Source organism: Phyllostomus hastatus, unplaced genomic scaffold (assembly GCF_019186645.2).
Source record: "Phyllostomus hastatus isolate PE091 unplaced genomic scaffold, TTU_PhHast_1.1 phas_contig_58, whole genome shotgun sequence".
Classification (NCBI taxonomy): domain Eukaryota; kingdom Metazoa; phylum Chordata; class Mammalia; order Chiroptera; family Phyllostomidae; genus Phyllostomus; species Phyllostomus hastatus.
The window spans coordinates 40,035,135-40,047,206 of NW_025333916.1; the positions used below are offsets into that span (position 1 = coordinate 40,035,135).

General features: G+C 45.4%; 1 protein-coding gene across 3 annotated transcripts in view; it reads right to left on the reverse strand.

The window, feature by feature from the left end:
• Window positions 1–12,072, reverse strand: part of CTNND2 (catenin delta 2) — an 830,908-nt gene that overhangs the window by 367,975 nt on the left and 450,861 nt on the right. For all 3 annotated transcript variants that reach the window (XM_045848256.1, XM_045848255.1, XM_045848257.1), the window contains one exon: window positions 9,018–9,585. In XM_045848256.1, coding sequence (XP_045704212.1) covers window positions 9,018–9,585 — 568 coding nt within the window. The remainder of the gene's footprint in view (window positions 1–9,017; window positions 9,586–12,072) is intronic.

Here is a 12,072-nt window from a genome sequence, read left to right on the forward strand (position 1 = left end):
CTGCCCAGCTCTCTCCCTACCACCCTGCTCCCGCCCGCACCCGGGACTTCTCCTCATTGCCCTGGAACTTCGTTCTAGCTGTGTCCATTGCTTTCTGGGTATCACGTTTCTTTTATTTTATGCCCTTATTTAGCTGAATACATCCTCAATGGCTGTAACTTTCCAGGAAATAGTGCACAGGAGATAGATTTTTATGAGGATTTGGAAGTTTGAAAATGTGTGGTCCTCCCTTTATGATGATGGATAATTTGGCTACATATAGATTTTAAGTTGAACGATATTTTACCCCAGAACTCTGAGAGCATCACTGGATTGTTCTTTATCATCCAATATCACTACCGCAAGTCAGGTGGCATCTGTTTTATCTCTCCCCAGGGGCATTAGGTTCTTTCTATGTTGGCACTTTAAAATTTCATGATATATAATACAAATTATTGTTGACTCCAAGCATAGGGTATTTCCTATGAAGGTACAGGTCCCTCAGCACTGAGGAATTCTTCTGTATTACTTCACTGATAACTTTCTTCTCTCCAATCTCTTTCCCAGACTCTAGTAATAGTTAGATGCCCTGGATTTGTCCTTCAAGGCTCTTACTGCATTGTTTTGAGGTTTCCAGTCTTCCCCCCCTTTGGTCTCCCTTCCCAGTGATTTCCTTGACTGTTATCCAGTCATCCTATCAAACCTTTAATTTGGGTAGTTACATTTTTGTGGCCTATAAACATTTTCCTGTTCTTTGTTCCTTTCATATATCATATAGTTTTTACTTAATACACACAAGATCTTCTTGAATCTTTTTAGAACTTAAACTGAAGTTATTGCTTGTTTCTTTTCATCTCTTTTCTTCTGTAAATTATCTCTGTTTCTGCTGAGAGTTCACTTTCTATTTTTTATGCTTCTAATTCTCCCCAATTCCTCAGGAATCCTTGTTAATTTATCATCTTGAGAAAGAAAAACTCAGCAGCAATTTCTTCGGCTACCATCTACACAGAAGTCTTTCCCACCATGTGTCCCTGCGTAAGACTTTGTGAGGGGAGGGTGGGGCATCCAGGCTGGTACTTTCCTTCGGGGACATAAGGTTGGGGGCTGAGCCCCTGCCAGCCCCCTGCCCCACAGGCCTGTGTGAAGTAAACTGTGTCTAGGCCACAGGCAGCCACAACCCAAGCCCAGTTTCTCGGTTGGTTCAGTTTCTTCAGCTCCTATTCTTCACCTTGGAGTAGGCACTGGCTATGTGGTAACATCCTGGTAGGAGAGGGGATGTGAGTGGGAGGAGGCAGCCAACTCAGAAATACCTCCAGCCCTGACTTTCAATGGGTCCCTTCATCTTTAGGCCTCTCTCCCCCCAGCTCCTCAGCTCAACTCTGACCCTGAGCCTGCCCAGGCATTCACTGAAGACAGCCAGTCTGCCTCCGCAGTGCTGGCAGAGCAGATTCTTGGGAGAAACTTCTACATTTTAATTGCTTATCACTCCTATCTACTTTACTTTCTAGAAAATTCCTAAAAAGGCTTGCTTCTTGGTGACACCCACCCACTGGCCTCTAGCCTCTGTGTTCTGGTCTCTTTCGTGACGCCATTTGCTGTTGTAGTTCTGCATGTGATTTTTCAAGGGGTCTGAGACATAGGGGCAGCAAATGAGTGGTCAGAGTGTGCCACCTTTAAACTCTTGTTCAAGATAGAGTTTCATATTTTAAATTTACATTTCCTAGTTAAGCATGATAAAAATCATATAAGTATCAATAACATTACAAAAGCTTTGACAGAATTCTACATAAAGACGCCACTTTCCTACTAAAACAAAACAAAAACCTGTTCATTCCACTTTAATTAGCAAGGTTGCCATGTCGTAGGTAGGGAAGGGACTAATTTTTGTGAATCACCGAAAAAAAGAAAGACATCAGGAAGGCCTTTGGGGCCACCTAGCATCCCAGATACTGAGTTTCAGAACCAGCCACCAGCTTGCAGTAATGGGATGTTAAAACAGCCTCTCACTGCTACAGTCTGACCCAGACACAACTGGAGAGAAATCAGACACCAGTATAAGTGTGATGAGATGCTGCATAAAGCAACGTTATAAAGGAGTGCCCGATGGCCATTTCTGGGAGTTCTGAGTCTCTAAGCAGATGGAGGCTGTCAGACAGGGGTCAGCAAGTGGAGAGGAGGTGTGCTGACGAGATTTTGGTATCCACCCTCTCGGAGGCAAAGCCTGGGGACCAGGGGTGTCCATGGGGCCACTTGGATGAGGGTTCTCTGCTATGAAATGGGGTCCCAGAATTCCAGGAGGTTAAAGGCTGAAGGAATAGTCACTTAAAAAAATCCTCACCTGAAGATATGTTTTAATGATTTTAGAAAGAGAGGAAGGGAGAAAGAGAAAGAGGGAAGCATCGATCTGTTGCCTCCCATACATACCCCGACCAGAGGATTGAACCCAAAACCTGGTATGAACCTGACCGGGGACCAAACCTGCACCCTTTAGGTGTATGGGCCAATGCTCCAACCAGTGTGCAGGCTGGCCAGGGTGGAGCAGTCCCGTTGATGGTGAAAGCAGGACAGGGTCAACATGTGGGAATCAACCTGCAAGCTTGTTGATCTAGAAGTTGGCCTGGACTTGGGATCAGAGAGAGGGTGCATCTGAGGAGGGCGCTGGGGCTGGGGGCCCCGCCCCAGTGGAATGCCATCAAGCTTCTATGGGCGAGGGAGGGTCCACCTTCAGAAACCCCTGGGGAATGCAGGTAGAGAGTGAACTTTAACGACCTTTGAAATTAAAGTGTTGACTGATTCCATAGGCTGATCACATTCTAATTAGTAAACCTAAACTAGGAATTATTTTCTTTGTTTTACTTGTGGATGAACAGGAGGTTCACAAGAACTGATCAAATGTTTGTCCTCTGCAGGCAAAGCTCACCTTCAGGAAGCACAGTTTAAAGAAGCAGGCGGTCAGGTATCCTGTTGCATTTTGACTATATCTCAAGTGCAGGGTATTAACCAAACTGGCTCATTATCTGAGGAGGCTTCATGTTTCCTTTGAGAACCTGACAGCAGAGATCAGAAAGCTTTTATCTAGGATTAGGCTTTTTTTTTCCCCTTTCTTATAGCAGGTGCGCCTGGAAGCATTAGCAGGTCAGGGAATGGATTGGAAATCTCCAAATATGTGACATGTGGGGTTTATAGTATGCGGTCCACTCAGAATACCTGGTTTTATGTTCATCTGGCAGGGGGACAAGGTGGGCATGCCTTGACTAAATTCCTCCCCACGTCAGTCAATTTTTTTTTCTGCAATTGTTGGTTAAGGATCTACGTTTAATCCATTTCACTTTTGCCTCTAAATATGCTTGTGATGTTCAACTTAACTTGAATACATATTTACAACTCAGATTTCTATTTTTAACAGGATTCATTTGGCTCAAAAACAGAAAATGGAAGGATCATGTTATCTTTCTTACAAGAGTGAACAGTGATTGGTACTGTAAAGTCCTTCAATAGAATGTTGACAAGTTTTTGAGACATTCTTGCTTTCTTTAAAATCACTAGTCATTTACAAAAGTTGAAAACTTATGTTTCCTTTTTATATTCTTGGCGTTTTTCTTCAATACCATAGAAATATGCTGCCTCTACCCACATATTGCATATATTTAAGAGTCTAGAGAAACCGAATGCAAAGTAGTCTACATTCAAATCACATCTCTTTCATTCTGGCCATGTGACTTTGGGCAAGAAACTTATTATTGACAAGCCTCAGTTTCTGAATCTATAGCATGGGTGTGAAAATTGTACCTAACATATTACATTGCTGGAGAGGAAGAGATACAGTTTGCCAAGTGTCAGGCACAATGCCTGGATTTGCAAATGCTTTATACCACAATACGTTATTTTTAAACCTAATCTTATTCATCATGAATAAAATGAACACATTTAACTTTTAAATTATAAAAAATAAAATTAAGCAACCTATCTTTCAGGAGAAAAATGTCAAAACTACTTATATCATTTATTTAGCCTTCTTTTTCCTGTACTACTTATGAGTGATCATTTTTAAATTGTCTCATTTCAAAATAAGTGGGTGAAAGTTTTAATAACTAGGTCTGGGAGCAGGCAAGGACTTTTCCAGTGGCTTCCTAGGTGTTTCTCTGCCTGTTTTTTCATTGAAAACCCCTCCTCCACATAGCCCCCCCAGAATGGAGTTTCTAGCATGCCAATGCGATCAGGTGAGCCTTCAGCTGGAATGATGAAAGTACAAGCTCTTTGCCACTCCTCTCCCCCTTTATCCCCACCCCCACTCCATCACTCATTTCTGCCTCAAGGAAGCCTGATATGCTGGTCATCTGTACCCCTGCCCACACTGCATCCCACCACACCCCTGCTCTACTCTTTGGCTTTGTTCCAGCTCCCATTTCTTACCAGTTCCGTCTGCACTGCTTAGCTCTGGTGGCGCAACTGCATTTAGGAAGCATTCACAGTGCACAGCTAATCCCCACTGTTACATGCCCCTTGAGTAGCTCCCATGGTAACCAACCTGTCTCACCTGGGCACTGGGCTGCACACTGTCCATTCTCCTGTCTGTCACCAGCGAGGTCTCTTGAGGGCAAGAATCACCCCTCACTCCTCTTTGTATGCCCAACACAGGAACTGGCATGGCTTGGGACTCAAAGGACATATTTGGTGTCTAAAGTCAAAACAAGTGACTTCCTCGCACATCCAAGTTAGTGTGATAGGTATTATTTAGTAATATGAGTTAACTTTTACTGAGCCAACCAGTGTACTACTATTTTATATACATTTCCTTATTTATGTCTGAAATTATGAGAGTAGAAAAGTATTACTGTGGAAACCTAGTTGAGGAAGCAACTTCAAGCAGACCAGTTAGGGACCTCCAATGAGAAGAGCTGGGGTTCCACTCAGGCACCACGCTCCAGTCAAAGGAGACACAATTAAAAAAATATATAATATTCTAAGAAGTCTTTGGACTCTGATGACTTAACATCTAAGAAATTATACTGTTCTAGGTATCACTCAAGGCGTGGTGTTTTTACAGAGAGGGGGACTCTGAGATCTCTGCCCCAACTTTAGGCTTGCTCCTCACCAAGTGCCTGCACAACTGACATCCTAAGATCCTCATACAGAACTTTTAAAAGTTTGGGAATATTTGTAGCTAAACGACAACCACTTCTTGAAAATGTGCATGTTCACGGTCTCTACTTTTTCTCCCATTCTCTCTTGGATCCTCCCTTCTGCTACCCTCCGCTGAAATGATTTCAATGTCGTCAGTGTGTGCTCTCTGCGAAACCAATGCCATCAAACAGTCTTCCTTTTTGTCTTGACTTTATAATTGTACTGGACACAGTTTATCGATCTACCTTAAGCAAGCTGTCCTCTTGGCTTCTCAGAAACGACACTGACCTATGCTTCTGGCTTCTCTCTCTCTCGGGCTGGTGCCTTCACAACTCCCAGACTTCCACATTTGTGGGAGGCACCGGGGCTCACCAGGAGATCTCCTCTCAGTACTTACTTCCTAGGTAATTTCTTCTGGACTCGTGCCCTTAAACACCTTCTACCTGGTGATGGCTTCCTAATTTTACTCCAGCCTGAGGTTCTCCCCTGAACTCTGACTTGCATATCCAGCTGTGTATTTCACATGCACACTTTGATGTGACAGATATCACATGTCCAAAACCAAAATCTTAATATTAATCATTATCCCCAAACCCAATCAGACCCCTTTCCAGCACACCCCATATCAGTCAGCGGTGACTCCATTCTTCTGGATGTTGGGTTGGTGACATCCCTGAGTCCTCTTTGTCTTATCATCATCACCCAGTCCATGATAAACTCCAGTCAGCTCCACCATATATATACATCACGAATTACACTTTTCATAACCTACCATGCCACCATCCTAGCCCATGCCATAAATCATCTCTAGCTTGGATTACTGCAATAACCTTCCAACTGATGTTCATCATGTTTTTGCCCTTGACCCCTAACAGTGTTTCTCCACACAGCACCCAGGCTGAGGCTGTTAGAAGTTAAGTCAGATTGTGTCACTCCTCTGCTGAAATCTTCAATGGCTCCCATAGATTTGGCACAGCCAGGGCCCCCAAGTCCTCATCAAGACTTCCAAGACCCTCCCTCACTGGTCACTTCACTGACCTCATGTCATTTCTTTTTCCTCCTTCTCTCTGATTCACCTACAATGGTGTCCCTGCAGTTCTGCGAACACATCAGATACATCCCTACTTACCGGCCTTGCACTTGTGGTTCCTTCTGTTCAGAACGCCTTTCCCTCGATGCCCACGTGGCCAGCTCCCTGACTTCCCTGATGACTGACTCCAAAGTTACCTCCCAGTTAGAGCTTTCCCTGGCCACTCTATCAAAAATATTTACCCTGATGATTTTCTGTCTTCTCCATTTGAAATGAGGGCAGAGATACTGGTTGATATTGATTGCTATGGTATCCCTAAGCTCTAAATCAGTGCCAGTACATCAGAGGTGCTTAATCAACAATTATTAAATGAATTAATTCATTTAAAAGTGAAAGTCACTACCTATCCCATATCCACACGCCCTAGTTATTAGTGACAAATCTCCAAAATCACAACCTTGAAAACCCAAAAGCTATTTTTCAGTCTTGACTTTAACTGTATTTTCAATGAGTAAACCAGGTGGCTCCAAAGTTGCTGATGCCTGGAATGGTATCCAGCACCCAGATTTAGGTGGAGAGCCCAGGAACCCCAAAATCCCTGATCTCCCACAGACACTAGCGTCTGCCCGCACCCTTCCCGGGCCATAGTTTTCTCATTTCTAAATGGGGCATAGGAAACATTTATATGGAGTTATAAAATACAGGGTGGGGGGAAAAGTAGGTTTACAGTTGTTCATGTGGGAAATAATACAATAATTATTAATAATACAAGAATAAACTGTTTCACACTCTTACCACTATAAACATACCTTTGCCCCACCCTGGAATTTTAAACTCAAAAACTGCCAGCAGCAATGTGCATGAAAAGGGTCTTTAAATGAATATTTCAAAGCATGCATTTTAAACAAAGTAGTTCAAACATTAAAAGTGTTCATTGTCACTCTGAAATTAAAAATATTCAATGGCAAGTTGATTTTTTTCACCAGGTGGCAAAAAAATGAAATATGGTCAGAGGATTTGAAGCACAGATGGAAACAGGGATCAAAGTGAAGGCAGAAGGGATTGTGCTGACCAACTGTGGTTCTCTTTCTGGCCAAGGCCGTCTACAGCCGCCCCCCCCCCCCCAAACACGCATACACACACCATCACATCAAACCCTCAGAAACACCCATTCTGGACACTAGAGTGCAAGCAGTTTGCACAACATAGCTACTTTCACGACCTCTTCCTACATTTAGCGTTATAAGGAGCTGAGGGTTCTATCTCAGCTCCAGTGGCACACCCCAAGCTCTCTCTCCCAGACTCACAGTACCGATTTTTCCTAAAATGATGCAGTGGAACATGCGCACGTTTAGCACGTACCATCAGTGGGACAAAGAGCTGGAAGCTAAGACTCCTGGTTCTTTCCCCAGGTCTGTGTAGGTGATGGAATGACATTAGCAAGTCACCTGGACTCTCTGGGTTCAGTGTCCTCTTTTCCGCAGTGGCTGGGAAAAGTGGCATGGTGTTTTACTCTCCCACAAGCTCCACCACTTACAGACATGATCTAGTAATTTATAAACTTATCAAACAAAGTTTCCATACATGTTTCCTAGCCCCCTCTTTCAGCCAGAATGCCTCCCAGTCCCTTCCTTACAGATACTTTGGTACCGGTTCCAGGTTGGCATTAATAATGATCTACCTCCAAAATTCTCTTAAAGAGAGAGAAGGAGTGAGTGAGAGAGAATACTGTGTTCATTTCAGTAAACAAACCTAGCATAACTTGGGGGCAACAGAGTTCCAGCCTGCACCCTGTTATGCTGGGCCAGTTTTCTCCAGCAAACACTGTGCTGAATGAAAGACGCCCTTGAACCCTTACCTCAAGTGTGCAACAAGTTCCCTTTTTTATTCTACTTATCTTCACAGTCATCTGTTTATGTCAAGAAAAGAAACCTATGAGCATGGCATCTGCTACTAGAATGTCACAATTACCTAATATTTTCGTAAGAAGAAAAACGTTGCCAATAAATCCAGGATAATTGTCAGGTGTTTTAGGAGACAACAAATTAGTCTTTCAATCATTGTGTCTTCTTCAGCTGAGCATATGGTACTACCAACAGAGTCACCAGCTTGGTTTTTGATGGACAAAATGACCCACCACAGACATGTCCCCTCCAATGTATCCGCAGAGAAAAGCAGGTTTCTTCTCCCAGCCCCAGTCCAGCTCAGCCCCAGTCCAGCCCAGCCCCTCCGTAATAAGCAGGTAACAGAACCAAGGGACTTCATTATTGTTACTTTTCCCTCATTGTTGGAATCTACGTAAAGTCAATGACAGGTGTGAGGAGTCCTTTACTTTTCTCATTAACTAAATTTAGACAAAATACAATAAAGTCCAGCCATAACAAAGTAGTAAAATTTCAAGGCAATTCATCATTGGTTACTTTTTCCACTACTATTGAAATCTACATAAATTGAATGTCTGCTTTGGGGAAAATCCATTACTTTCTTTTACAATTGAGTGTGGTTAACTATAGGTAATCATATAAATAACGTGAGTTTTACTTGCTTTGGTCTTTTTTCTGGACACAATCAACAGGTCTATGTGATTCTTTATCAAATATGACTTAATTTTACTAATGTCAATCTGATGGGGGAGGAATTAGAGTTTGAGGGATTGCATTACTTTTAGGAAAGAAGTGGCATATTTTAGTTTAGACACCAGCATAGTCTAGGGACACCCTGGCTCTCTCCATGTCCTGGCAGATGCTGGACCCTGGCCCACAGAACAGCCCAGCTTGAGTTTTGCTCAAGCCCAGCTGTTGCCTCCGTCCTGTAGCCAGCCCCCCACAATGTGCCCAGGTGCCCCCGTGGTGGAGCCAGGGAAGGTGGGCAGCGAGCCATTTACCTGCCAGGCTGCCCGGCCTCTGGAGGGTGGCGGTGGCATACAACTCCTGCGAGTGCTTGCTGTACTGCTCGGACGCGTGGACCAGGCGCTTGGTGGGCGACAGAGTGGCGTACGTGCCGATGGTGGAGCTCAGCTGGTGGATGGGCGAAGAGGAGATGGTGGACTGCACGGTGGGGGGCGAGGTCACGCGGATCGGGGACAGGCCGGCCGAGGACACGACGATGTTGATGGGCGAGCTGGTGCTGTAGGACTTGGCCAAGCGGCTGGGCGACTGCTTGGGAGAGGAGCCGCGCGGCGCGGCGTAGGCGGCGCCCTCGGGGGCTGAGCCTCCGCGCTGCAGCTTGGTGGGCGAGCCGCCCTGCGAGGCAGCCAGCGGGGAGCCCCCGCGCGGTGGCGCGGGCAGCGTAGAGCTTGAGTAGTAGAGCGCAGCGGCGGCGGCAGCGGCGGGCGGCGCGTCGGGCAGGTGGAAGGCGCTGCCCAGGCTGGGCGCGAACGGCTCCCGGGGCGGCGGAGGCGGCGGCGGCGCGGGCTCGGGCCCTGGCAGGTGCCCCGCGCGGCTCGTGGTGCCCTGTGCGCGGGAGAGCAGAGAACACGCGCGTTTAGCCGGGGGAAGCACAGCGCCCCGCCCGCCCAGCTCGGCCCCCGCCCGGCGAGGGAGGGAAACTGGGCGCTCCGCCGCCTGAGCGCGCAACGGCGCGTGGGATCCAGACGGAGATGCCCCTCCAGCTTCTCAGGCAGGTGTTTCTCAGAAAGAAAGAAAGAAAGAAAGAAAGAAAGAAAGAAAGAAAGAAAAAAAAACTAGCAAAGGCCGGCTGACAGTGGGATGGGCATCACGTCTGGCAAATGGGACAGTATTCTGCTTACATAGCTAAGAGGTTTCTGGAATAGCAGAGGCATCCCATTAGTCACAGAAAGATTTTAAAAGGCCACCCGACAGGGTAACCTTGATCTACTTGATGGCAATCACGATCTGCCTGTTTTAATAAGAAATCCAGATATTAAATCTTTCCCCTCCGACTCCGGTCATGTCGCTGGGTACAGTTTCTACCTCCAAAATTGGTCAAGCTGCATACTTGACTAAAGAACACCGAGAATTAACATACTTCCTAGAGTTTATTCTGCGCTATGGTCGCGTTGATTCTGCTTTCTGGACAAAAAAAACGTGAAAAGGAGGGGAAAATATCACTTTGGAATAAATACATTTGGTCTTCCAGTGTTATCCTTTTAAAAGGCACTTCTAGAGGGAATCGGAGCAGTTGTAAGTGAAAAGACTAAAAAAGCCTCCCTCTTCTAGATTTTAATGCTGGGCTCCACATCTTCCAGCATCTCTGTCTTTCTTTAGCTGGCTTTTAAGAGCCCCCTGCAGCTGCGTCTTCCCATTGAAAGCCAGTTGCTTCTCACTTATTTACAAGAACACAAAAGACAACAAGGGCTGGGGTGGAGACAGTTGGAGGGGGAGCACTTTCCTTGAATCTTATCCAGAGACACATTTGCATTCCAGTGAAAACATTACATTGTCAACCACTTCTGGGCAGGAGATCTGGGATCTCCCAGGCTTTCCCAGAGGAGCAGAAAGGTTTTTGAGAGCAGGCTAGTGTGAAAAGGGGTAGGATTAGACCCAGAAAGAGAGAAGTGGGGAAGAAAGGTTTGGAGATTAGGAATGGGAATTGGGTGGGGAGGAGGAAGCTGATGAGATGAAGGGAAGGGGGAGAGAGACTGAACAGATGCTTTCCATTAAAAGTTTCAATTATGCCTTTCCACCCGTTTTAGAATGGCAATTGGCAAATAACAGACTGGGCACTTTCATTCGCACACCCACAGCATTCCAAATTTTATCTGGGATGTCAGGTTCATGTGAAAATCTGAGGGAGTTAATTGAGTAGCATCACAATTCTCTGCTCAGAGCAGCCTGGAAAGACGGGCTCAAACTGTTGAAAGACATTCTCCATGTGAGGGGTGTGTGTGTATTTATTTATATATAATGTACCTATTTTATATATTTGCATGCATGTGTATAAGTATCTCTCCCTCTCCCCCTTTCTCTCTCTTTGCCCCCCTCCCCCGCAAAGATTCTCTCCTTGACCAAACTCTGGTCAGGCCCCTCTGAACTGTGTCAAACTAGGCACTGATTTTTGGACTTCTGTGTTTATCTCTGCATTGTACAGTTTTAGCAAGACTCCTGCTAAGTGCATTCAGCCAGATTCCCCACCCCCTATGTCTAATCACCTTCTGTATCAGATGGAGTTCCTCATTCGCCACCAGGTCTCCCTGAACGCCCCCCCCCCCCAACCAGGTCTCATCACCAGGCCTGCCTTCAGCAGGAGTCCTGACAGGTCACTGTACCAGGACCCCTTCCCCCTGATGTCTCTCTCTCTCCTCTTAGTAATGTTTTGCCCACTGACCGCATCCTAGTCCTCAGCTATAAATTCCCACTTTTCCTTGTTGTATTTGAAATTGAGCCCGTTCTATACCAAGGTCTCTTTTCCTCCTATTGCAATAGTTTATTTCTGAATAAAATCTGTATTTACCAGTTCACTGTTCATCAGTTCTAGTTCTCCTCTAACACCAAAGAGCAATTATTTTGAATTTAATATTAGGAGGGAAAGTAAATGTAAGCTCCATGATTTATTCAATGATGTGCCTCCAGAAACTAAAGCAAAATGTGATTCATAGCAGGGATGCCATGAATGTTTATAGAATGAATGAAAAAAAATTGTTAATAAAGCTGGTCCCAAGGCTTTGGCAAGAAGGGTTGTTGGTGTGTACGTGTGTGCATGCGCGGAGAATGATGGGGCAAATGTGCAGAACTGCTAGGCTTACCCTGAACTCCAGAGACATATCCCGGCAGCATCTGGAGTCCTGGGAGTGCTTAGATCCAATTTTGCTTTCCTCCTGATAGAAGTTCCGAGCATGAAATGTACAAACTGGGCTTCTCAAACTGTCTGCATGTTATAATCATCAGGGGAGCTTTTGCAAAAGTCTCAGTACCCATGCTGTACATTAGCCATTTAACTCAGGATCTCTGGAGGTGAGACTCAGCCATCAGACTTTTGGA